We start from the raw sequence: 23,104 nt of genomic DNA, 5'->3' as shown, positions 1-23,104 counted from the left end.
CCTCTCAGGCTAAAGGATGGCTGCCTGCTGCATCACTGGTTCCTGAGAGCAGGATTCTGAGCCTCACATGGGTGCTTGTGGGATTCAAGATTTACTCTGTGGATGATGGACAGGTCTTGGTGACCCTGGGGTGTCAGGGGGTCAGAGGTGAGGGGTCAGAGGGACAGTGATCCAATGTCACCCTCATCAGCCTGAAGAGTTCCCCCAGACCTTTTAAGGACCCCTACTCGGACCAAACCAGGATTCGTGGCTTCAGTGCAGAAAAGAATTTCAGGACCAGCCAGTCAATGGCGCACAGTTGAGACTTAACAAAGATGCTTTAACACAGGCATAAACTGCAAGGTTAAGAGAAAGAGAGGCTCCCAGAAAGTGAGACACAGCCGAAATCATGAGCTCCAGCTTTTCAGAGAAGAGTCATGGTGCTTTGTCGGCGTTACCTATACGTGCCGTTGCTCTCAAGTTATAACGCAACAGGCTGCTAAGAAACCTTCACCCCCCTTTGGATAAGTGAGATGCCTCTGAGATGTCTTGGATGACGTTATACTCTGATTACATGAAACCAGGCGTCACTGGAGGTGCACAGGGCATTGGTACATGTCCTTTCTATGTAAATGGAGTTTCTGGTGAGAGTCCTAGAAAATTACAGGTTTACAGCTGGGAAAGGCAAAAAGCCTTAAGCAGTTGTTGGTTGTGCTGGAAACCTTGCTTGTGTTGTTGTTTCCCAGCACGAGGCTCCGACGGTACTCCAGAGTCTGGAGCCCTGTACCTCTCCTCATGTCCACCCACATTTCCCTGCCTTTCTACCCTGCCTCAAGAGACGCAACATGGGCACCAGGTGGAGGATGCGCATGGCCTTAAAGGTCTTCTCTGTGCACTGCAAGTTCTTCTTGTTGATAGCCTTGTTCTCCTCTGTCCCTCCCTTGGCATCCATCATGAATGCCACAAGAGTTATCCAGATCTCCTTATAAAAAAGAAAAAGAAATCAAAAGCAAAAACAAAACAAAAACAAAAAAGACAAACAAACAAAACAACCTTTGTTATCTCCATCTCAGCCATCGCTGCTTTTGAAAGGGACAAAATCAACCTCTTCAGAAGGAATGATCCTCGAGTTGTGGTCCTGACCCTCACCCTCGTGCTTTCTGTCCTCAGTGGCCACAGAAGTTTCGAGTGCCCTTTGCAAAGATGTCGGGCTCTTTTCTTTGGATGGGAAGTCAGGATTCAGGGATGGGTACCCTCAGTAGGTCAGCACGAACAGCCTCCAACAACATTCCCTGGGCCGGCTGGGGCCTCACTTTGCCTCAGTCTGAAAGAGATTTTTGTTTTCTGGTGAGAACAGCCCCAGCCTGACCTGGCTGCAGGAGCCAGCAGCAGGAGTGCAAACCCTTTCATGTGACAGGCCCAGAGTGGAGTGAGGCAAGCCTGCCAGCCATCGGCAGGCCCTCCCCAGCAGCTTGGGAGGCAGGGCGGCCATTTGCATATTCCCCCATTCATCCTGCCCTTGAAAAGGAGGCCTGAGTTCCCAGTCCCTGGCTCAGCCAAGAACCAGGAGCTTGAGCCCCAAGTTAACCCTGTGGGCCTTTGCTGCTACAGGGCCAGAGGCAGAGGCAGTGCTAGCCAGCCCTGCTGATGCAGAAGGTAGCAGACTTCTGCTGCAGTGGAGAAAATTCCCTTTTACTTCTTCCTGCAGCAGCCAGAAAGGATAGCTAGCAATTTATCTTTGTCAGAAAATGTACCTTGAACCCAAGGGAAGATTGAGTCATTGCTTAGTGTGTAAGGTGTGCGCGCGCGCGCGCGCACACACATACACACACACACTCTCGTACGTATGTGGAAGTGTGGGTAAAGAAGCCAGATGGGTTCCAGGCTACAGCAGTGGCACTCTCAGCCAAGACAGAGAGACACGGCTTGCCTGGGACACTTCTGTGTCCCTAGGCCTCAGGATACTAGACAGTAGTCAGGTGACTTGCGGCCGTGCCTCGGAAGGCATGGCGTACAGTGCCAGCTGTATTCACTTACCTTCTGTGGTAAAGAGCCTCTCGCCAGCCTCAGCGTCGTGTCCTGGGCCTTGGTACAGCCAGGCTTGACATTCCTTCCCCACACTAAGGGATCTTGTCGGGTGCCAACACCTTACAGGCTCTTCCTGTGACGTACCAACCCGAGTGTCACTCTGTCCTAGCCTAGCTGTCCTCTATGTCCCACACTGCAACCCCGCCCTTGCTCTTATTCTGTAAGGGAGGACGTGTCTCTGGCATTTCTCTCTGAGCAGGTGTCCCCAAGAGAACAACAGTGTCCTTACATGACAAGCAGACAAGCAAGCTGCCCTTCAGCTTCTCCCTCCCACCTTAGGAAGCCCAAGTGTGTCTTGCCAGGACCCTTTTCTACCTCAAGGAGCATGGTCCTAGCTAGAGGAAGCTGTCCCATCTCTGCCTTGACCATCTGCAGTTGGACTCTAGAGCATGTGTTTCTGCCAGGAGAGCAGATGTGTCCTTCACTGAGCTTGAACTTGCGGCTTTTATGGTGTGTCCCCAGTCCAGGCTAGCAATGAAATGGACCCCTGGCCCTAAGGCCAAGGCATTAGCAATCCTACCGTGGACTTCTCTGGAAGGGAAAGGATCGTGATGCCACCTAGGACTTGCCTTCCTGCACAATGAGACCTGGCCAGGAGTGTCCCTCTGCCTGTGTGATGACCATGGCCCTCACCAGTATCCCTGGAGTTCTGCCTACTGTCCCAGAGTACAGCGTGGAAGGAGGAACAATGGAGCTTCAGTCATCCACAAACCCTTAGTCCATCACAACCATCATTCCTGATCATTCTACCCTGTAGATATCGCCACAGGGGCGGCTGTCAGTCTTTCTATCTCTCTGGTCTGTGATTTTGCTGTGCCTGACTTATGGGGAGGCCGAGGCTTATCTGGGTGCCTGTAAAAAGACACTGTGTTTCTCTTTGCTACTCTGATCTCAAGGCTGCTTCTATTTCTGAGGCCCTAGACGTGCAGTCTGAGCCTGGCTTCCTGGCCTGATCCTCACAAGTGTGTGGCCATGGTCTCTGGCAGGAGTTTGGGGTGAGTGAAAATTTTGAGAGATGCTGTCTTGAGGATGGGCGCGAAGGTTGGTGAAGGCAGGCGATGGAGACACGGTCACGGTGAGTTGGGGTAGCCAGGGAAGTGGCTCTGGAAACCTCTGTTGGGCCTTTCATGTAAGGCACTTCAGTCACCCTTAAGAGAGAGCTATAACTGGGCTCCCCAGAGAGATCAGGCGGGAGTCACTTGGTAACACAGCAACCCTATCTCACAAGGGATACATAAGGGGCCTCTCCTGGCAATGCCTGAGTTGGGAAGGCCTGGGTCTCAGTCATCTGTGGCTTTGTGAATCTAATTAAACCCCAAGAGGAAAATGGAGTAGAAGCCCCTCTGTCATGTAGACTTGAGCTTGAATCCCTGTGCCAAGGAGACAGTTGCTAGGCTCAGCAGGGGCGGCTGCAAGCCCTGCAGGTTGGGGTTACTCAGATGTGACGGTGAGGCAGGAGTTTTTCTTACCCTGGCAACTCTCCCTCAGCTCCATGCCCCTCGGCACGCGGCACTTTCCACCCATCAGAGCCCTGGTTGTGGCCACTGGATTTCCTGCCCCTTAAGCTTTCCTGAGAATCACTATAGGAGGTGTCTGTCCTTCTGAAAGACATGTCTCAAGCTGTCCATGGAAAGCAGAGGAGGGATGGCAAGATGGTTCAGTGGGTAAGGACACTTGCTGCGGAGCCTGATGGACTGAGTTTGAGTCTAGGAACCCATGTGGTGGAAGGAGAGAATTGACTCCTGCAAGTTGTTCTCTCACCACGCATGCTGTGGTACTCTTGTAAAACACACACACACACACACACACACACACACACACACACACACACACACACACACACAGTGAGCAAATTTAATTTTAAAAAAAAAGTGAAGTAGAGGATCCACTAAAGAAGAAGTGAAATCCAGCAGATTGGGGGGATGCTAAGGCCAAGTTCTCCAGCTTGTGTGTGTGTGTGTGTGTGTGTGTGTGTGTGTGTGTGTGTGTGTGTGTGTGTAAAGAGACCTTGTCCTCTGAAAACTCATGGCCAACTTCTCTCCCAGACTAAAGACAATGTGGGGTCAGGAAAGGCAGAAGGGCTGGAGTTGAGGCCCTGGCAGGCTGGCAGAGGGAGGGTTAAGGCCGAGTTGCTTGGCTTTGAGCTGGCCTGAGCTAGTACCGCCCCATGTGCAGATGAAGGGGGGGGGGCGGTGGAGGCCTTGAGGGGCCAACAACTCCTCACAGAGCTGCTCTGTGCCTTGGTCCCTGCAAGACTTGCTCCCACAGCCACCGGGGAGCCACTGTTCCCACAGTTAATGCCTCTACTACCACCCAGCTTCTCAGGGCAGGCGGCTGTTGCCATCAGCTGTCCCCAGGGGCAGGGCCTTCGCAACTTTTGTACTTTGATCAAGATGTGGTAACCTCTTTCCCTGGGCTCCATAAGCCCTAGAAAGGGAGGCTGGTTCTAGCGGGACCCGCTCAGCCACCTCCTCAGTGCCCGGAGCCTGCTGGAAAGGTAGGATGTGAATGCATTACCTTTTGCGAGTTGTCTTTGAGCCCCTTTGGCTGGCAAAGGCATGAAGGAACCGATTGAGCTAACTGCTCTCCACCAAGTGCCTCCTTTACCATGTGCCTGGCATCTACTCCCTGCCCACGATTTTATTCGGGAAGAGGCCCTGAGGGGTTCGGTGACTTGCCCATGGCCACACAGCCATCAAGAGTCTAAGTCAGGATTTGAGTCTGGTCAGACCAGAAACTGAAATCCACCTTCTGGCTCTTTTCCCAATTTGTTTACTAGAGTGCTGCACCCTGGGGCCTGGTGAGGTTGTGATTTGAGCTCTACAGTGGAGGTGAGGTGGTTCTTTGGTGATTTCATGGCTTGGTTCAGGTTGCTGTCTATTACCGAAGGCCGTGGAGGTTTGCAAAGGTCCAGGACCCCACTGGACCAGGCTGGACTGACGCTGGGAGTAGCAATGGTGATTCTAGGGAAATCCAAGAGAAGATTCTGAGGAGTGTGGACATCCTTGGGGCCAGCTTGCTGAGTTTGGACTTCGGGTCCTAAGGCAGTAGGGAACCAGATGAGGTTTTTGAGCAGTGGTATGAGAGAGTCACATCTGTGTAACAGGAAATTAACTTTGGTGCAAGTGTAAACACAGGTTAGAGAAAAGAGATGAATGAAGAGGCTAGCCTGGGAATCTGGGCTGCACTAGGTAGTGGTTGGCCTGGAGCTCTGGGGTGGGGGAATGGTGAGGTTTGGGAGCTTTATAGGGGCAGCGGTTCCACACTCAAGCATAGAGGTAGCCTAGGAAGGCATGGAGTGCTGGGGTGGGAGGCTGCAACAGCAGAGGAGTCTCTCAAAGCTGACTCGCCCTCTCCCAGGGCCATTTCTACAGGGTTTGTGCGTGGTACCCTGCTACCTTTCTGCTTTATCACCTTGGGGTTGGTGTATAGCCCATCATGGCTCCCTTGGTTCTGTCCTCTCCCCTCCTTGATCACAAGGGGCACGGGCTTGTGCCACCCACCCTCCAGGGTGAGCTTGTTGGGGGAAGTCTCAGGGTCTCCAGCCTGGGCTACCACTTGGTACTCCTAAAGGGTCCGTGCTGGAGGGAAAAGCTTGGGAGGAAGTTAGTTTCTGCTGAGGGTTGGGTCCTCCTGCCAGGTGAATAGTTATAAACACCCATAGCAGCTCGCTTGGCAACAGCAGCACTAATGATCCCCGGGGTATTGTCTGTAAACCCCCACTCGCCATGGCTGCTGCAACCAGAAAAGCCTCCTGGGGCATGGAAAGAGGCAGCTGGGCTTGGACCCCAGGGACCACCCCAGGCAAGAGAAGGCCAGAGAAGGCCAAGGCCGTGTAAAATAACCAGAGACCAGACTCCCAGAACCAGTCTCTGCTCTCCCCTCCCACATGCCAAGGGCTCGGTGGTGCACACTGGCTCCGAAGCCAGTGTCCTCAGAGGACCTGGACTCACAGCCCTGCCCTGCAGTGTCTCCCAGTTCCGAAGGGAGTCTCAGAGTAGAAGCAAGCGCCTCTGGCTCAGGAGGCAAAGCTGGAAAAATGGAACACTCTGGTTGCCAAGGAGGGGTGCAGGCTGAACTTGGGACCAAAGGAGCTGTAGTCACTGCAGAGGGCTGCTTAGGTGGACAGCCACCTGAGGAGCTGTGGGCTGTCCTTCATTGCTCCAGGTGGGAGGAGACTCACAGTGTGTGTGTAAGACGATGAGCACGTGACTGATCCCATGCTAGACTCTAATGGCTCTACATGTCCCCACCACCTCCCGGGACCTGAACCTGGACCCTTCTTACCAGGCGAGAGCTAGTTTTTCTGTGTGTTCAACATTCCTGTAAAGGAGAGAATTGTGGGACTGGGTCTGTGTTGGCAGGGATGGGGTGGCCACATAAGACAAGGGGTTACGTACTGTGTCCCTGACTCATTGAAAGAGTCTGTGTTCCACTTCCTTGCAGGGAGCGTAGGGGCTGCTCTGAGGACCAAACAGTGTGGGGGAGAGGACAGGTTTTTCTAGGAATCAGGAATTCAGGCAGTTTAGAAAAGTCCCCCTTTTCCTGAAGCTCAGAGACTACCCTCACAGGCTTGTGATAATGACCTTTGGACAGGACTTCAGGGCTCAAAGACTGTATTACCGGGATAGAATGCTCAGTTCCCTGTGTGTTCCAGGCACTCTCCACCTCTGTGTGTAGGCTTCCCTCTGCCTGGGACACCCTTTTCTCTTCAGCCTCCACAACTGTGTCACTTCCTGCCAGCAGCCTGCTCTGCCTCGTCATAGCTGAGTCAGGCACCTCCTCTGCCTTCTTCTGTCTGGTCGCAGCCTAGACCCTACTGTACAATACTACCCACTCGCTCATGTCCACCGTGCAGCTCCGAGCTGGTGAGGACAGAGGCCATGTGGAAGCTGTGGGATACAGGGGTGGGAGGATGCATGGGTGACCTGCACGTTCCATATGGTGTGTTCTCTGTGATGATGCCAGCATCACGTCCTCTGCCCCGAATGCCCGGTTTGTGCTACAGTCTGAGGTCTGTCTGTGAGCAACTGCCAAGCACCAGGGATTGGTGGTCCCAAGATATTCTTTCAGCCTCTTTAATATCGTTTTAAACTGTATAGTGGAGTCCTTGGGGGCTAGATAGGGGCCCACTGAGTCAGTCCGTTTCATTAAAGGAAACAGCCCTCGGCTCAGAGCCCACCCCCAAGAGCTGGTGGAGGCGTCTTGTAGTGAGTCACTCATCTGGTAGGTCTAACTGCAACTTGGTTTCCCATATACATTTTAGGTAAGTGGATGTCCCGAGAGGAGAAGGCCAGCTGGCCACCTGCCCAGAGCCCTCCCTCCCTCCCTCCCTCCCTCCCTCCCTCCCTCCCTAGAGAGGTTTTCGTTGGTGAAGGCACTGAAGTGCCTAGCTGTGCCTCCGCTCTGATGACAAGAACCCTGCAGTGTGTGTGTGTGTGTGTGTGTGTGTGTGTGTGTGTGTGTGTGTGTTTCCTCTGGGATGTTTGTCCTCATCATGGGTCTCATTTAAGACTGCTGGAGGGAGCCGGAGAGACAGCTCCACAATTAAGAACATTTACCGCTCTTCCAGAGAACCAGACTCAATTCCTAGCACCTACAAGGTGGCTCACAGCTGCCTATTACTCCAGTGTCAGGGGATCTGATGCTCTCTCCTGGCCCCCACGGGCTCCAGGCATGTATATGGTGCATAGACATACGTGTAGGCAAAGCACTCACATACATTTAAACAACAACAACAAAAAAAAAAATGCTGGTAAAATTGGGCTTCAAGCTCCGCAGATCGGGGATGATGCCCTCGGCAGACCAGGGGCCACTTTCACGGCTTCCCAGGAGCACCCCTACCTGGAGGTTGGTGAGTGTCCCTGTAACTCAGAGGGCCTGCTGTGTGTCTGCAAAACTACACTCCCATGGAAGCACAGGGTCTGGGCCACACTGCCTCTGTCCAGTGTTTGGACCACCTGGGCCAGACCTGCCTCTGCTTCTCCTTCCAAGGCTGAGCAGCCTCCTCCGTCTGACAAGCACGTCTTTAAATTATGTCTATAGTTCTGTGACTCTACTATGCCCAGTGGTACTGTGCCCATTTCAATTATGGGAAAGTGACGGTTCCCAAAGGTTGGGTTTGCTTAACCATGTGTAGTTTACAAATAAACCAGAGACTTGAACCGAAAAACTATCTTTCCTCTGTCTATAATGTTTTTTTTGCACATTGCCGACCTCATGCCGTGTGGTAATGTTACAGTTTAACACAGATATTGCTTCCTCCTTCTCCCTCAAAGGTCAAACAAATGTTTGGCTCCTATCCCGTGGCTCCGGAGTCACCACGGTTGGCATTTGTTTTTGTTTCCCAAGAAGAAAAAGCATAGCCACTGCTTCCATGATGCCAAGGGCCCATGAGGAGGCAGCCTGCAGGTGGTGTGGGCTGGTCAAGAGCCTGCCCTGTGATCACTGGGGTGGCAGACCTATGCATATCCCAGGAGCTTCTAGCTCCAGGTCTTACTGGGTAGTGACACTAAGGGGTCCCAGTGTGAATGTCAGCATCTGACCCCTGAACAAGTCCTCTGTACCCCCTCAGCCCTGACAAGGTGAGGAACCCATGGCCCAGCAACCTGAACCTGCTCCACCAGTGTGTCATTACCCAGCAGCTAACAGAAGGACACAAGAGATCTCTGGGAGATGCCCTGCTCACCTCCAGGGCGTCTTCTGTGTCTCCCTGAGAGGTTCACTGCATTCCCTTGGACTTCAGGGCATGGAGGTGCACCCTAACCACTACCTGCAACATCAAAGCAGGTGCTGGTACCACTAGACCCATCTAGCACTTTGAGTCCTTCCTGTCTGAGCCTTGTTTATTTTCCTCTCCCCATGAGTTTAATTCTTAAACATTTCCCTCTGCTCCATTAATGCTCTTGGTGTCCTGTATTTGGGGTGCAGACCCACAGTGGTCAGGTAGTCATATAGGCCATCGGCTTCCAGGCATGAAGCCTGGAGGTGTCTATCTGGGCTATTCCATGGGCTGTGCCAGCTTCCCCTACCCCCTCTCCTTCAGGGGCAAAGCCTAGGGTTGGGAGCACAGACGCAAATCAGGCAGAGCCTGCATCCCTCCACCCACTCATCCTGTATACAGTGATGAGTGCATCTGCTCTCTGTCCATCTTCTCCATATCTAGGAGCGAACATAAGCAAAGATCTGCAACCAGGGTCACAAAGGACCCTGAGACCTGAGAGACTCTCTGCCGAGAACTGCCAGTGCCTAGTGGCCCCTGGAAGATGTGAAATAGGTGTCAGCCATGTCCCGAGGCCTAGGCATGTGGCTCTCAGGAAAGCTGGCCAGAGGCTGTTAGATGTCAATACTGAGGGCTCCGGTCTCTCTCTGAAAAGGCATCTCCAGGTGTCCAGCGTCTGGGATGTACTGTGCTGCACCAGGAGACTGCGTATCTGACTACCCCAGGGCCTGACCCATCTAGTAGGACCCCTCTATCACCTGCCTGTCTGGTCTCCTCCCTCATCTGTCTCTTATTTCCTACAGAGATTGTCCTCTCCCTTCTGGAGAAGATGCAGACCCAGGAGATCCTGAGGACCCTGCGGCTGCCCGAGCTAGGGGACTTGGGCCAGTTTCTCCGCAGCCTCTCAGCCACCACCCTCGTGAGCATGGGTGCTCTGGCTGCCATCCTCGCCTACTGGCTCACTCACCGGCCAAAGGCCCTGCAGCCGCCATGCAACCTCCTGATGCAGTCAGAAGAAGTGGAGGTGAGCAGGGCACGAACTGGCCCATCATGCAAAGTAGCTCCAGAGGGTAGCAGTCAAACCTGTAGCTTGTTTGACCCCAAGTGGCCCAAAGAATCCTGGTGTCCCCTGGTAACCAGCCAACATGCTCTGCAGCAGCCTTGGGCAAGGTCTCCAGCAAGATGGTCCTCGAACCCCTGCAACATCAAAGGAGGTACTGGTACCACCAGACCCATCTAGCACTTTGAGTACTTCCTGGCCTTGTTTATTTTTATCTTAGCCTTGTTTATTTTTCTCTTCCCAGAAGTTTAATGCGTAAACATTTCCCTCTGCTCCATTAACTGTATAGGCCCTAGGCAGAGCCTGGCCAACCCCTGGGCGGGTGAAGCAGGTCCTCAGGGACTGCGGGGTAAATTCACTCCCAAGTTCTGTCCCCAGCCCTGGCTGACAGGGACCAGAGCTGAGCTCATCCCAGGGCCCTGCCCCCTCACAGAACCTGGGCTCACAAGGAGGCTAGAAGCAAGGAAGTTACACCGGCTTGTCAATAAGGGGCTGATGAGATTGCTTCTCCAAACTTAGGGAACTTATGGATTTTGTTTTTTGTTTTGTTTTGTTTTTTTAAGATTTATTTATTTTTACATGCATTGGTGTTTTTTTTTTGTTTTTTTTTTTTAAAGATTTATTTATTATGCATATGGTGTTCTGCCTGCATGTATCCCTGCACATCAGGAGAGGGCACCAGATCTCATTACAGATGGTTGTGAGCCACCATGTGGTTGCTGGGAATTGAACTCAGGACCTCTGGAAGAGCAGTCGGTGCTCTTCACCTCTGAGCCATCTCTCCAGCCCCCGCATTGGTGTTTTGCTTGCATGTATGTCTGTGTGAAGGTGCCAGATCCCCTGGAACTGGAGTTAAAGATAATTGTGAGCTGCCATGTGGGTGCTGGGAATTGAATCCAGGTCCTCTGGAAGAGCAACCAGTGCTCTTAACCATTAAGCCATCTCTCTAGCCCTGCCCCCTTTTGGTTCATGATTGTTTATTTTTTTTCTTTTAATTCTGCCTGTCTTCTAAGCTCTAGTGTGCATTTTCCATGGATAATATATTCACATTATTCATAAGAAACCAAAGACCACATACTGAGAAACTTCTGCCTCCACTGCTGGGCTTGATTCTGTTAGCAGTTCTGTCCCAGCCAGGAGCAAATGGAGAGATATCCCCGACTCCTAGCCCTTCTGTTGGTTGGTTGGTTGGTTGGTTTTCTCTAGGCATGGTCTCATGTAATCTAGACTGGCTTCAGACCCCTAATCCTCCTGCCTCTGCTTCCCCCAGTGCTAGGATTACAGGTGTACATCACCAGGACCAGCTCCCCAGTTTTAAATGAGATCATGCTACACAAACTTGTGTACCTCCCTTTGTTCTTGATCATACGTCTCGGTGACTACCAACCTGGCGATGTTTTGCCAGCTGGGAAGGGCACAGATCCTTGTCTAATGGGGATCTGAATTCTCAGGCTATCTTCCTAGTAGTGGGGGTGATGTGTGCAAAGGCCCAGGTATGCTTGAAAGTGTGGGGCGTTGGAAAGTGCTGGTTTGTGTTTGGTGCTGGGCAGTTGGAGGGGGGCTGGCAAAGACCAGCAGGATGGCGATGAGCATGGAGAACATCCTAGGCTGGCAGCTGGCAAGTGCCTTCCTGAGCTGTGTGATTCTTGGCTCAGAGCCACTGTGTCACTGAGTTCTCAATTGTAAATTAGGTACTCAAAAGAGCACCAAAGCGTTGGTAGGGTAGTACAGAGAAACCATTAAGAATGGTTGGACTTTGGTTCAGCTTATAATTACAACTCACCTGGACAGAACCTAGAGACTCTCGGGATGAACATCATGGATTTATTGGGGGTTTTCCGTAGAGGGATTGGCTTGCTTGTGCTTTAGAAGGGTGGTGGTTGCAGAGTAGGGATGAGGAAGCAGCTTTGGGCACCTGGGTTGGGTGATAGTGGCCTGGTGGTGCTCAGGGTAGTGGGAGGGTTGACTCCGGTTCAGTCTGTAAACATACAGAATGAGTGATCTTGTGAGTCTTACTGAAAGGATGGGGCATGGGAAAAAGCTAAGTCCACCCTTTCCGGGAAGATTTCTCTGTCCCTGTCCCTCAGGAGCATATGAGTGTGAGCTGGGCAAAGGTGATAGGGGCAAGAAACGAGGTTAGGGAGACAAGCACTCTGGTACTTACTAGGACACACATCATTCAGACTATTTCACTTCCCCAGCTGAAAACCCTTCCCTGGTTGGCTACGACCCTCACCCAAAGTCCATCCCCCCACTCCTGGGTCTGTGACCCTTTCTAGACTGCTCTCCTCTCATATTCATCTAGAGCTCCACAGATTACCCACAGTTCCCCAGCACCCTGTGCTCCTGTACCCTAAGTGTGTGCTTGCTACCGCCTGCTGTGCATTCTGCTGGCCAGCTCCTATGCATCTATCAAACTCCAGCCAAGTGTCCCTGCCCAACACACGAGCACTGCTCCCTCCCCCGTCCCCGGCACAAGAGAGTCACATCTGCTGCCTGGGTATGAAGTGGGTCTGACCACTTGTACCCCTAACTTCCCACGTTGGTCTTTCTCGAGCAGAGCTGGCCAAGAAGAACTTTCCACTCCAAACAGCTGAGAGCTGCCTGTGGTTTTGCTTTTGGCTGCTTGCTCTATGGTGCTAATTTTTTCTCTAGACTCAATGTTCCAAGAATTAGCCGGCTCTGGGCCATCCCAGGATAACCCAAATAGCACTGAGAGATCAGGCAGAGCTGTGGTACAGAAGAGCTCTGGGCTTGGGGGCCCTGGGGAGAAGGAAGGCACAGACGCCCAACTCCTGTCCCCGGCACCAACACAGAGGGCCTTTGCCTTGTTCCTCTCTGGATCAGCATTGTTGAGGGCCCAGGATGCTGCTGCCTGGTCTGTCCTTCCTTCACACCCTCTTAGGCTTCAGTCCTGGGAAAGCACCTTAAAGCACAACCCTCAGCAATCTATGCTTGCATGCCATGATGGATGCCAACCTTCTTAGCTCAAGGCTATACACAGCTGACCTAGGGGCACAGCAATGGATGGCCAGGTACAGGGTAACTTGGCAGGTTGATCCTGAATCTAAGTGATAACAGACTCCCCTTCTATTGTGAAGCCATGTCTCAAGAGTTCCTGAAAATTGTGGACGTTCTGTGTATGCTGATCTAGCATACAAAGGTGGTGTGATTGTCTGGAATGTATGGGAGTGAGACACTGTTAAACTGGGCCTGGATGCAGTAACTAATTATGTTGAGTGTGGATACATAACAGAGTGGGTGTGTGTACTCTGGTGTGAACAGGCCATGAATATGAGCACTTCCAAGCCCCAACTATGTGAAGCAGGAATGTATCCAAGCTGTGTACACACCAGGGCCCATTCCTGATGTCCATGCTTGCCTCAGCCAACTTCTGTGGTGTGTTTGGCTCCTAGGACAGCGGTGGAGCTCGGCGATCTGTGATTGGGGGGAGCACTCAGTTGCTTACCCACTACTACGATGATGCCCGGACAATGTACCAGGTTTTCCGCCGTGGGCTTAGCATCTCAGGTGAGGAGGAGTAGATGGAGAATTGTATCAAGCATTGAACAGGTCTCTAGCTGTGGTATTAGGGACATGACAGTGCCCAGGTCAGCAGAGAGACCCTGGTCTTTCCACCAGTTAGAGAGGCAGCCGACTTACATGGCTCAGGGCTGCCTTCAGCTTACTTCAACCTTTCACACTGGTTGCCTGATGTTGGACTGACTCTGTACACCCCTGTGGGCAGCCCCTGGGGAGCCTACTGTCATATCACACTGTCAACCACAGTTTGAAACCTGTACCCCTGAGATGCCTCAGGAGTCCCAGGGTATGAATCAAAGGGAGGCGGTCACAGAAGGCCATCCTGTGACCTTCTGCCACTGGCCTCCCCAAATGTAAGTGCCTTTTAGATCTCCCATAGGAACTGTCACATAAATCATAGCAGGAACTGGGTACCACGTTATCACACCCCTAGCCTCCCAGATCCTGGAGAGAAGCTGTTCTTACATTCTTACAACCTTCTTGGGCCACAACAGGTGAGACAAACTGCTCAGTGAAAGTTTCCTGGACCCAGAGACACCCACAGCACATGATTTCCACCCTGTGCTTGGTGGACAGGGGCAGGAGTGAGTCTACCCACTCCCCTCCCTGACACAAGCCCACTTGTCTCTCTGCAGGGAATGGGCCCTGTCTTGGCTTCCGGAAGCCACATCAGCCTTACCAGTGGCTTTCCTACCAAGAGGTGAGTGAGAGCACAGGCCCCACCTGTCCAGCCCTGCCGATCTGGTACCCTGCTGGGTTGGGGGAGGCTGAGGAGTTTATATATTTTTATAGAACACAATATGAAAAGAAAACAATGTGAATTCAATGTCTGGTTTATCTGAACAGGTACCAGAAACTGTCTAGAAAGCATGCGTAGTGACGGTCAATTCAGATGTTATGGTAAAAAGAAATCTTTCAAATGTGATAAAAAAAAAAAGAATTAAATGAAGCTATAAAGTTAAACTAAAACATACAAATACATGTGTAATAGTAAAGAGTCTTCTTCAAGATCCTTGGAGAAACGTATTACACTGAAAAATGTCCCCATTTGAAGCCTGATGTATAATGTCTATAAGATTCTTTTTTTTTATTCTTGTAGTTACTTTTTAACTCTTTGACAGTGTCATGATGTATATAATGTGTCTGAGTTGCTTTTGCCTCCCATCACCCCGTCTCATCCCACTGAACTCCTTCCTGACAAGCCCCCCTCCTACCCTCCCGTCTGGTTTTTGTGACCCCGGAGTTTCAGCAGGCTTGCTTACATGGGAATGGTAGGCGGTTAGTCACAGGAACATGAACAACTTGTCAGTGACTACACCACTAAAGAATATGACCCATCCCCACCCCCAGCCATTGACCTTGGACATCTCCCAGGGGATAGGTGGGGCTTCATGAACCCCTCCCACATCAGTGATGGACGGTTGACAAGCCAGAGGGGTTGCTTTTATCCCCTCCCCCCACCTTCCCATCTAATTCCTCTCCTCTGCCTCCAGAGGCTTTCTGCATGCCTGGGTGGAGCCCAGAAGCTCAGACAGACTTGTATGAAAGCTGTGTGGACAAGCCCCATTGAAGCCTCCTCCTTTCTCCATCACCCCACCCTACCCCCACCCATCTGTGTGCAGGTGGCCAACAGGGCTGAATTTCTGGGGTCAGGACTTCTCCAGCATGAATGTAAAGTGGGCACAGAGCAGTTCATTGGTGTTTTTGCACAGAATCGGCCAGAGGTGAGCATCAGTCTGACTGCTTTCAGAGGCAGCAGTAGACTAGGGAATCAGAAGTCTTGTTTCCACTCTTGGTAGGGCCTGGGGTCTGACAAAAAGTAGAGACCTGGGGCCATGGTGCTACCACCTGCATCCCCAGCTCTTCCCTGCAGCAGGCATGGATGCCCTACCCAAGCCCCATTCACGTTGTACTTAAAGCCACGGGAGGAAAAGTCATGATGAAGAGACCCATGCAGGGCCAGACAGTGGACTTGGTCTGTTTGGACATGAAATCTAGAGGTTACACACTAGCGTAGCGAGCATGTCTAGAGGTCTTTGGGCTAGCCCCAGCACACTGACTGTTGTACCTATTGTATCTCCTTTCCCTCCTACCCCAACTTTGCATTTCTGTAGTGGATCATTGCAGAGCTGGCCTGCTACACGTATTCCATGGTGGTGGTCCCGCTCTATGACACCCTGGGCCCAGGGGCTATTCGCTACATCATCAATACAGGTGAGCCCCAACTTCCATTCCCTCCCGAAGAAGCAACCAGCCCCCATCCTCCAGCCTCTTAGATCATGCTGATTGTTGGGTATTCCTAGAAGTCATTTTACTTCAGTTCTCAGAAAATACTAAGATATTAGCCAGACACAGTGGAAAATGTCTGAAATAACAGCACTTGAAAAGTTGGAGAGAGGATCAGAAATTCAAAGCCATCCTCAATTGCATAGCCAGTTGGCCAGCCTGGGCTATATGAGACTCTACCTCACAATCTAAAAAACAAAACAAAACACTAGGGGTTTGCATGATGACCCCTGACATGGCCTCTGGAGTCCCAACTATCCTCATTCAGGCTTCACCTAAAGCCTCCTTCCACAGGTCTGTGATGCCATGAGGGAGCTTCTAGGAGGCTGTGGCCACATAAGGTTCCTGCAGCTTGGCAGCATCATTGCCATGGTGGTAAATGTCCCAGGCAGACCTGGGCTGATGGGAGCTGCCTGAAGAAAAGCTGAACTGTCTGCTTCAGGACGCTTTTGCCATAAAGGGCCTTTGCCCTTGACTCCTCTTAGTACTCATGGCATACATGACACATGACCCCCATAGCCCGTTTTACACATTCATTTACACACAAGCTGGTATAGTGGCCTGTCATGACCTGCTCAGCCTGACTCTCCCCTTTGGCCTCTGCAGCGGACATCTGCACGGTGATCGTGGATAAACCTCAGAAGGCCATACTTCTGCTGGAGCATGTGGAGAGGAAGGAGACTCCGGGGCTCAAGCTGATCATCCTCATGGAGCCATTTGATGATGCCCTGAAAGAGAGAGGACAGAAGTGTGGGGTGAACATCAAGTCTATGCAGGCCATAGAGGTGAGACTCTGCATCTAGGATGTTTGCTGGATTAGAGCTGGCTGGCTGCCAAGTCACAGCATTGGCCACCCACCCCTCTCATGCCTTGGGGGCGGCTGTTCTGGGCCCTTCGGATGCATCAGTGGCAAGACAAGGCAGACTTGCAAGGAATAGGGGAGGGAGACCTGGAGTCGGTGTTTATAGGCACCCTTTTGATTGAGACTCTGAAACTGGCCCAGTCAGTAACAGCAGGCACCAACAGATGGATGATGGCACCAGCCCAAGAGGTGCTCACATGGTCTCTCAAGCTTCCTTGCTTGCAGAAAGTCTAAACTTGTGTGTACCACAGGACTAGGTAGTCCAGGAACCTGGGAAGGTTTTTGTCAATAGGTCCCAGACCCTCCCAGCAGCCAATGGAATTAATTTTCTGTACATGGCCACTCTAGGGGCATCAGATTGGTGGCAGTGAATGGACTAGTAGAGTGATGCGAGGCATCCTGGCCCCCTGGGCCTCTGGTTTGCTCAATGGCTATTGACTCTACCATGCTCTATGGGATGTAGATCCACCCCCAAGCCCTCCAGTGGTCTTCATACCTCTGTCTGTCCTTCACGGCACCCATGACCCTGTGCACTAGTAACCCTTTGTGACATTAGCCACACCTGCCCTGGCAGCCCCTCTCCTTGCCTCCCCACTGTCCCCCCAGCACTGGCTGTTCATCTAGTAGCCTAGGGCATTCAGCCATTCTCTTGTGTATGTTTGCCAATATGTCCAAAACGAAGTGGTATGTGTATGGTGCCTGGCTTCTCCCTGAGTACAGGCTCCTGTCTGTAGCATATGGGGCAGGCCTGTGTCCCCTCAGCATCCTCCCTTTTCCCCAGGAGCCTCAGGCTAGAATATGTCTGAGGAGGGACCACTCAAGTGACATTTGTCACCACAGCCCATGTCCAGTCAGGGATCCTAAACTCTGGGCTTGGTGTAAGAGCGAGGCCTACTGTGGTGAGTGATTTTTGACTTTTTAAATTTTATAATAATCTTTGAGCATTTTAAAAATAGTATTTTCTTTTCTCAGGACTCTGGCCAAGAGAATCACAAGGCCCCCGTGGTAAGCTAATCTCCCAGCAGGCATTGGTGAGCAAGATAGTGAATGAGACCGCTTCTCTTGGAGCCCCCTCCCTGCACAGGGCTGGGTGGAGAGGCCAACGAATACTTCTATGTCAATAAGCAGCTCCTGTGTACAGCCTAGGAGTGCCTGTCCAGCTGTCCAACATGGCTGTGGGCTCAGAGCCCAGGGAAGGACTGAGGGCAGGAGTCAGATGTTGGGAGAGAGACAAAGGACATCCAGTCCTGGCCACCCGTGACTCTCTTGTAACTCTTTTATGGGGAAGTCTTGTCTTCCCTTACTTTGAATGTTATGAACCCCACAGAGCATAAGGTGGACAGAAGCATCCAAGATCTAGAAGTGAACCTCATGGCCCAGGGGCTTTGTTGTCTTTGGTTTCGTTTGTTTGTTTTGTGTGGATGTGTAAACATGCACACATATTCATGTTTATATATATACAAGTGTTTATGCAGGTGTATGTGGAGGCCCAACATCAGCCTCAACTGATTTTCTTCAGGCACCATTCTTTAAGACAGGGCCTTGCAACTGGCTTAGACCTTGCCAAGTAGTCAAGACTGGCTGACCAAGGAGCCCCATCAGTCTGATGGTCTCTGCCTCTAAGCGCTGAGATCACAAGCATGAGCTACCACTCTGGACTTTCCTTTGTTCTTTTCATTCTTTGAATTTTTCTGGATGTCATCCCAAGTGATCCCACACAAGGTCAGGTAGCAATGACAGTCTCTGCCTTCTGAACTGGGCCTTGAAGGGAGAAGCTCAGGTTTCTTGCAAGGCCTCTGGCTTCTAGACCCCCTCCAGCTCAGTCTTCCCCACTCCCTGGTCACCTCTGGTGAGCTTTCTCACATCCAGGCCAGAGCAGGTCATAGCTCTGCTTCCCAGAGCCCTCCATGAGTACCCTGGGTATTTTCACATCTTCCCTGCACCAGCCTCAGCCTCGGAGAGCAGCTCCATGATTCCTCAGCACACCCTGTGGGCTGCACCAGTTTCTGTGCCCAGACAAGGCCCCCTCTCTGAAGCTCCCTTCATCTGAGTGAATCTTGCTTGTTTTTACATATCAATTTACATGCTACCTCTTTAGGAAGCTGTTCCCTGTGTGCACACTGACTAGGTGGGCTCCTCCTAGTGACCTAGGAACATGGGTCCAGGAATGTAGCTAGAGCCTGATAAAGAGCTTGGGGTACTTTAAACAGCTCAACAGCAAGCCACACCTACTAGAAAGGAAGAGTCTTTGGCTTCTATAACCCAACCCCACATAGAACTCTGCTCAGGCTGGAGTAAGGAAAATGGAACCAGGTGTGAGGTTGGTAGGACACACATGTATCCACGTACTATGCTTCTTTCCTCTTTCCTGGGAGCTTACCTGACCATCTTTCCAACTGTAGCACACAGGAGTGTGCGACATGTCGAGCACACCTTTCACTTTAGCACACTCATGGGGCTGGGTGGTAAAGGGGTCCCACTGGCTCTTTCCAACATAAGTCTCTTCTCCCTCCTGCAGCCCCCACGGCCTGATGACCTCTCTATCGTGTGTTTCACGAGTGGTACAACAGGTAAGTGGAGGTCCAGATCACTAGCCATGACTGCTTGTCTCTGTTCCTGACTTCCTGGCCGGAGACTTTGGGAGTCTCTTATGCCCTCTGTGGTATGGACTGAGTCTGGTCCTGATCCTGTTCAGCTACTGTTGTTAGCTCCCTTCTGATTCTTCCATTGGCCATTCTGGGCAAGGCAGGGCTGGCCAGAGGTAGACCGATGATGAGGGGACTCAGCACCTTCTAGATCTAGGACAATGGAGTCTAGGCAGCTGGGTCACAAGCTGTAGGCTGGTCTCTGCCCATGGAGTCATTTCTTTATGAGAAATGGTTCTCCCCTCTGTTTTCTGCTCCTGCCTGGCCTTTGTGTCAGAGACCAGGGAAGGAGTATGGGCTTAAAACCCCATCTCTGCCACTGGATAGAGTGCCATAAGTCAGCCACTTAAACCCTCTGCTGTCACTGTCCCCAAGTCCCTACCTGGGAGGAGATGGTTAAAGGTGCCAAATAAGATGTGGGGTGGGATGTGCAAGGACAGCCACGGGCAAGATTGCCAGGAAGACGACATGAGCAGAAAGGACTGTCTGTGCCTGGTGCTGACAAGGGGTATGCCGGCAAGAATAATCTAGAAACACTTCTTGGAGACGGTACAGAAGCAGCACTTTGCAGTCTACAGACCCCTGTCCCTGCTTTCACTGAGTCTCTCAGCACTATCTGTGAGACTGGAGGGCTTGACAGCAAACCGTCTCCAAGAGACACCAACCACCACGTGGAGGCCCCAGGACCTCTTTGAAGCACCGGAAGGCGTCCTTCTCACTGCTGCCTCCCTCAGCTGGTGACTTAGGAAATGTCTCGGTTACTTTTCTGTCGCTCTGATAAAACACCATGACCAAGGCAACTTACAGAAGGAAGGGCTTAAGGTTTGTGGTTCCAGAGGGTTAGAGTCCTCGATGGTGGAGACCACCAGGCAACGGGTGGCAGACATGGTGGGCTGGAGCTGGAAGCTGAGTTCTGGGAGCTCACACCTCAAACTGCAAGCAAGAAGCAGACAAAGCCAGCTAGAGATGGCAGGAGTCTGTAAACTCCCAAAGCCTGCCCCCAGCAAGAATACACCTCCCAAACTGCCCAAACAGTACCATCAATTGGGAGACTATTGCCTGAGACTATAGGAGGCATTCTCATCCACCAGATGCCTGAGACTACAGGAGGCATTCTCATCCACCAGATGCCTGAGACTACAGGAGGCATTCTCATCCACCAGATGCCTGAGACTATAGGAGGCATTCTCATCCAAACCATCACAGGAAGTTACTTGCTTCACCTTGAATGGACAAGAAGTTCCCAGCATTCACTTCCAGACCAAGGACTGGCCAGCCTGATAGTTCTCGGCGGGCAGTGACCTGGGATCCCTGAATCTTTTACACGAACAGCCTACGCAGCATTTGGGAGGCTACATACGCTGAATTATGCATGCTAATAGATCTTGGTGGGTGTGACTTTATTAGACATGGGATGGGGATGGAGTCTTGCCATTAACTCAAGCGGGTTTAAAGATTTTTCTAAACTATATTCTACTAATCCCTTTAGAAAAGTGACACAGCCCCCGCCCCCCTCCAGAGCCAGCCCAACAGTTGAAAAGTGCCCTTCAGGCTTAGGGTGCCTTTAACATAGCATTTCCTGAAGTCTTGTTGGTGCTGAGTTTCACAGCATAATTTTTTTTTTTTTTTTTTTTTTTTGGCGACATGGTTTTGAGGAACAAGTCACTGCTGTGGCTTTTAGCTTTGGGCCTCCTTGCCCTCCAAGAGTAACTTCAGGTGTTCAGTGGCTCGCTTGGTCAATGCTGCTGCTCTTTTATCTGGAGAAGTATTCCATGCTGTTGAAATAAGCTGCTGGCTGGCTGTAAAGCACCATTATCATAGCCATCACCTTCCCAACTGTGGATTGACAGCGGAAGCCAAGCCGTCCTTCCCTATCTGTGCAGAGGGGCAGCATGCATGGAGCTGGAAAACCGGTTGGCCTTCTGCTTTCAAGCCGTGGCAGGTGCCAGGCTGGTCTGAGATAGCAAGCAGGCCTTTGGCCTGAAATCATCCCGCTGGACCACGTACTCGGACTTCCTTGGATTTAGGCTAAGCCTGTGTTGTGCCTCTTACATCCAGCCTCTTGTCAGCATGTCAGCCACACATGTCCTCCATGTCCCAGCATAGCCCCATGCTTTCTTTGCGTGCAGAATGCCTGGCCGTCAGCCTCGATGAAAGTTATGCTATTCTTCCAGTGGGGAAATGTGAAAAATATGACCTGACACTGACATTTGACAGGATGGTGGGAATATCCTGGAACCAGTCAGTGCTTTGGAGTCCCTAGTCAGGCCAGAGGAGAACAGAATCTGTCAGCACTGTCTGGAGCCAGGTTGTACCCAGTCACTCTAAAAACACCTGCTGGTGCTCTGGGAGACCACCTCAGCACTCTTCCTGTAATAGCCTTGGAATCACGTGACCGCTCTTCAGCCTTGGTTTTCACGGGTATTAAATGAATACACTTTGTGCAACGAGGGTTAGTTTCTGAGTAGGAACCGAGAAATAGACAGCTGGTATCACTGAGACGTTGACCTGGGTGTCAGAGCCTCTCACTGTCTGTACCAGCAACAAAGAAAGGAAAATCTACAGTTTGATTCTGCAAACTGGATTGCTTGTAGGTCTGTCTAGGATGATTTTTATTCCTCATATGAGCAATTGGAAAACTTTCTACATTCAGTTTAAAAGACATGCTGCTGGAGGTGTAGACTCGTCCTGAATCTGGGCAGCAGGCAGAATCTTCCCGAAGGCTCGCCTCATGCTTCCTAAGTTGTCAGCTCCCAGACTCTATGATCAACATTCACATCTCCTTCATCCTTTGGAGAGTCACGTGTAGAGATGGCTTGTGGAAATAGTCTGAACATTTCTGGTTATATTTTAAGAGTCCTGTAGGTCATTTATAAAGTGACATTTGGATCTGCAAGAAAATTTGTGTTTCTAAAAGGCCTGAACTTTGGCATTATGCTGGAGAAGAAAAGGGCACAAATCTGAAGACCTGCCAGCTGTCAGTGTCGGGCCTCAGCTGAGAAGGCTGTGGAGAGTGCTTGTCTGAAAAGACAACTTTCTCTCCTGATCCTGAGATCTTCTGTCCTGGGTTATGTTGGTCATGCACATGTCAGTCAGCCCCACAGACACACAACTCTGTGGCACAAGGACCCATTTTTGTGACAGTTCTGTTATGTGACTGGTATCTGGAGAATGATCCTTAGAAACTTCCAGAACCTGAAGGTGAAAATTGCCAGGTGACTCTTGGAATACTTTAAGTGTTCTGCGATTCTGTAGGATTTGAGTCTTGACAGTCAACCAGGGGAAATAACACAGGCTCAGGCCTGAGGGAGTGCTGGGATAAAGAGCCACACGCAGGTGAGGCAGATCCTGTGGGTCTTTCTCTTTTCAAAAGGAAAACATTTTGACAACTACCCATTAGGGAAAAAAAGTCAATTTTCAAATAACACAAACTTCTCTGTCCCCCAGAGCCCTCTCTGTGGTTGACATCATGAGCGAAAGCGCCAGCGTACAGGTTGAGACCTCACCCATCACACGTCCTAAGCAGAGGAACACCTCTGTCACTGAATTAAAAGATGAGGATTTGACTGATGCCAAATGGGTCACCTGCAGGATGAGCAAGCAGGCCGCAGGGAATAAAATTATGAGAAAGAATTTATTTTTATCTCTGTTACTAAATTCCACTTGATCAGGGAGGGAAGTTCTCTCTCTCTCTCTCTCTCTCTCTCTCTCTCTCTCTGTCCCTGGATAAATGTCTTCCTGGTCACTACTGGTTAATAAAGTATCCCATGGTCACTGCAAGTCACAGAGGCTGAATTCAGAAATACAGTGGCAGTCTAAACTGTGGGTTTGGTGTGAAGGGAGGGTACAATCCCCCACTCTCCTCCCCTGTCTGCCTCTTCTTCTCCCCAACCTTGTTAGTGGGGAATTCTGTCTTCTCC

At 51.2% G+C, this 23,104-nt stretch overlaps 1 protein-coding gene across 4 annotated transcripts in view; it reads left to right on the top strand.

Moving 5' to 3' along the window:
- The window catches only part of Acsl6 (acyl-CoA synthetase long chain family member 6), a 56,474-nt gene that overhangs the window by 7,085 nt on the left and 26,285 nt on the right, over positions 1-23,104 (top strand). For 3 of the 4 annotated variants that reach the window (XM_052757765.1, XM_052757762.1, XM_052757763.1), the window contains exons 2-9: positions 9,592-9,812; positions 13,265-13,379; positions 14,027-14,091; positions 15,014-15,115; positions 15,506-15,605; positions 16,284-16,462; positions 17,512-17,544; positions 19,058-19,109. In XM_052757765.1, the coding sequence (XP_052613725.1) occupies positions 9,618-9,812; positions 13,265-13,379; positions 14,027-14,091; positions 15,014-15,115; positions 15,506-15,605; positions 16,284-16,462; positions 17,512-17,544; positions 19,058-19,109 (841 nt within the window). In that variant the 5' untranslated portion in view covers positions 9,592-9,617. Of the gene's footprint in view, positions 1-4,300; positions 4,565-9,591; positions 9,813-13,264; positions 13,380-14,026; positions 14,092-15,013; positions 15,116-15,505; positions 15,606-16,283; positions 16,463-17,511; positions 17,545-19,057; positions 19,110-23,104 lie in introns of those variants that run through there. The other variant, XM_052757764.1, reaches the window with a different exon arrangement.

Source organism: Peromyscus californicus, unplaced genomic scaffold (genome assembly GCF_007827085.1).
Source record: "Peromyscus californicus insignis strain IS unplaced genomic scaffold, ASM782708v3 Scaffold_3__1_contigs__length_106647218, whole genome shotgun sequence".
Taxonomy (NCBI): Eukaryota; Metazoa; Chordata; class Mammalia; order Rodentia; family Cricetidae; genus Peromyscus; species Peromyscus californicus.
Note: the sequence above shows the minus strand (reverse complement) of the source record. Positions and strands in the feature narration are given on the sequence as shown.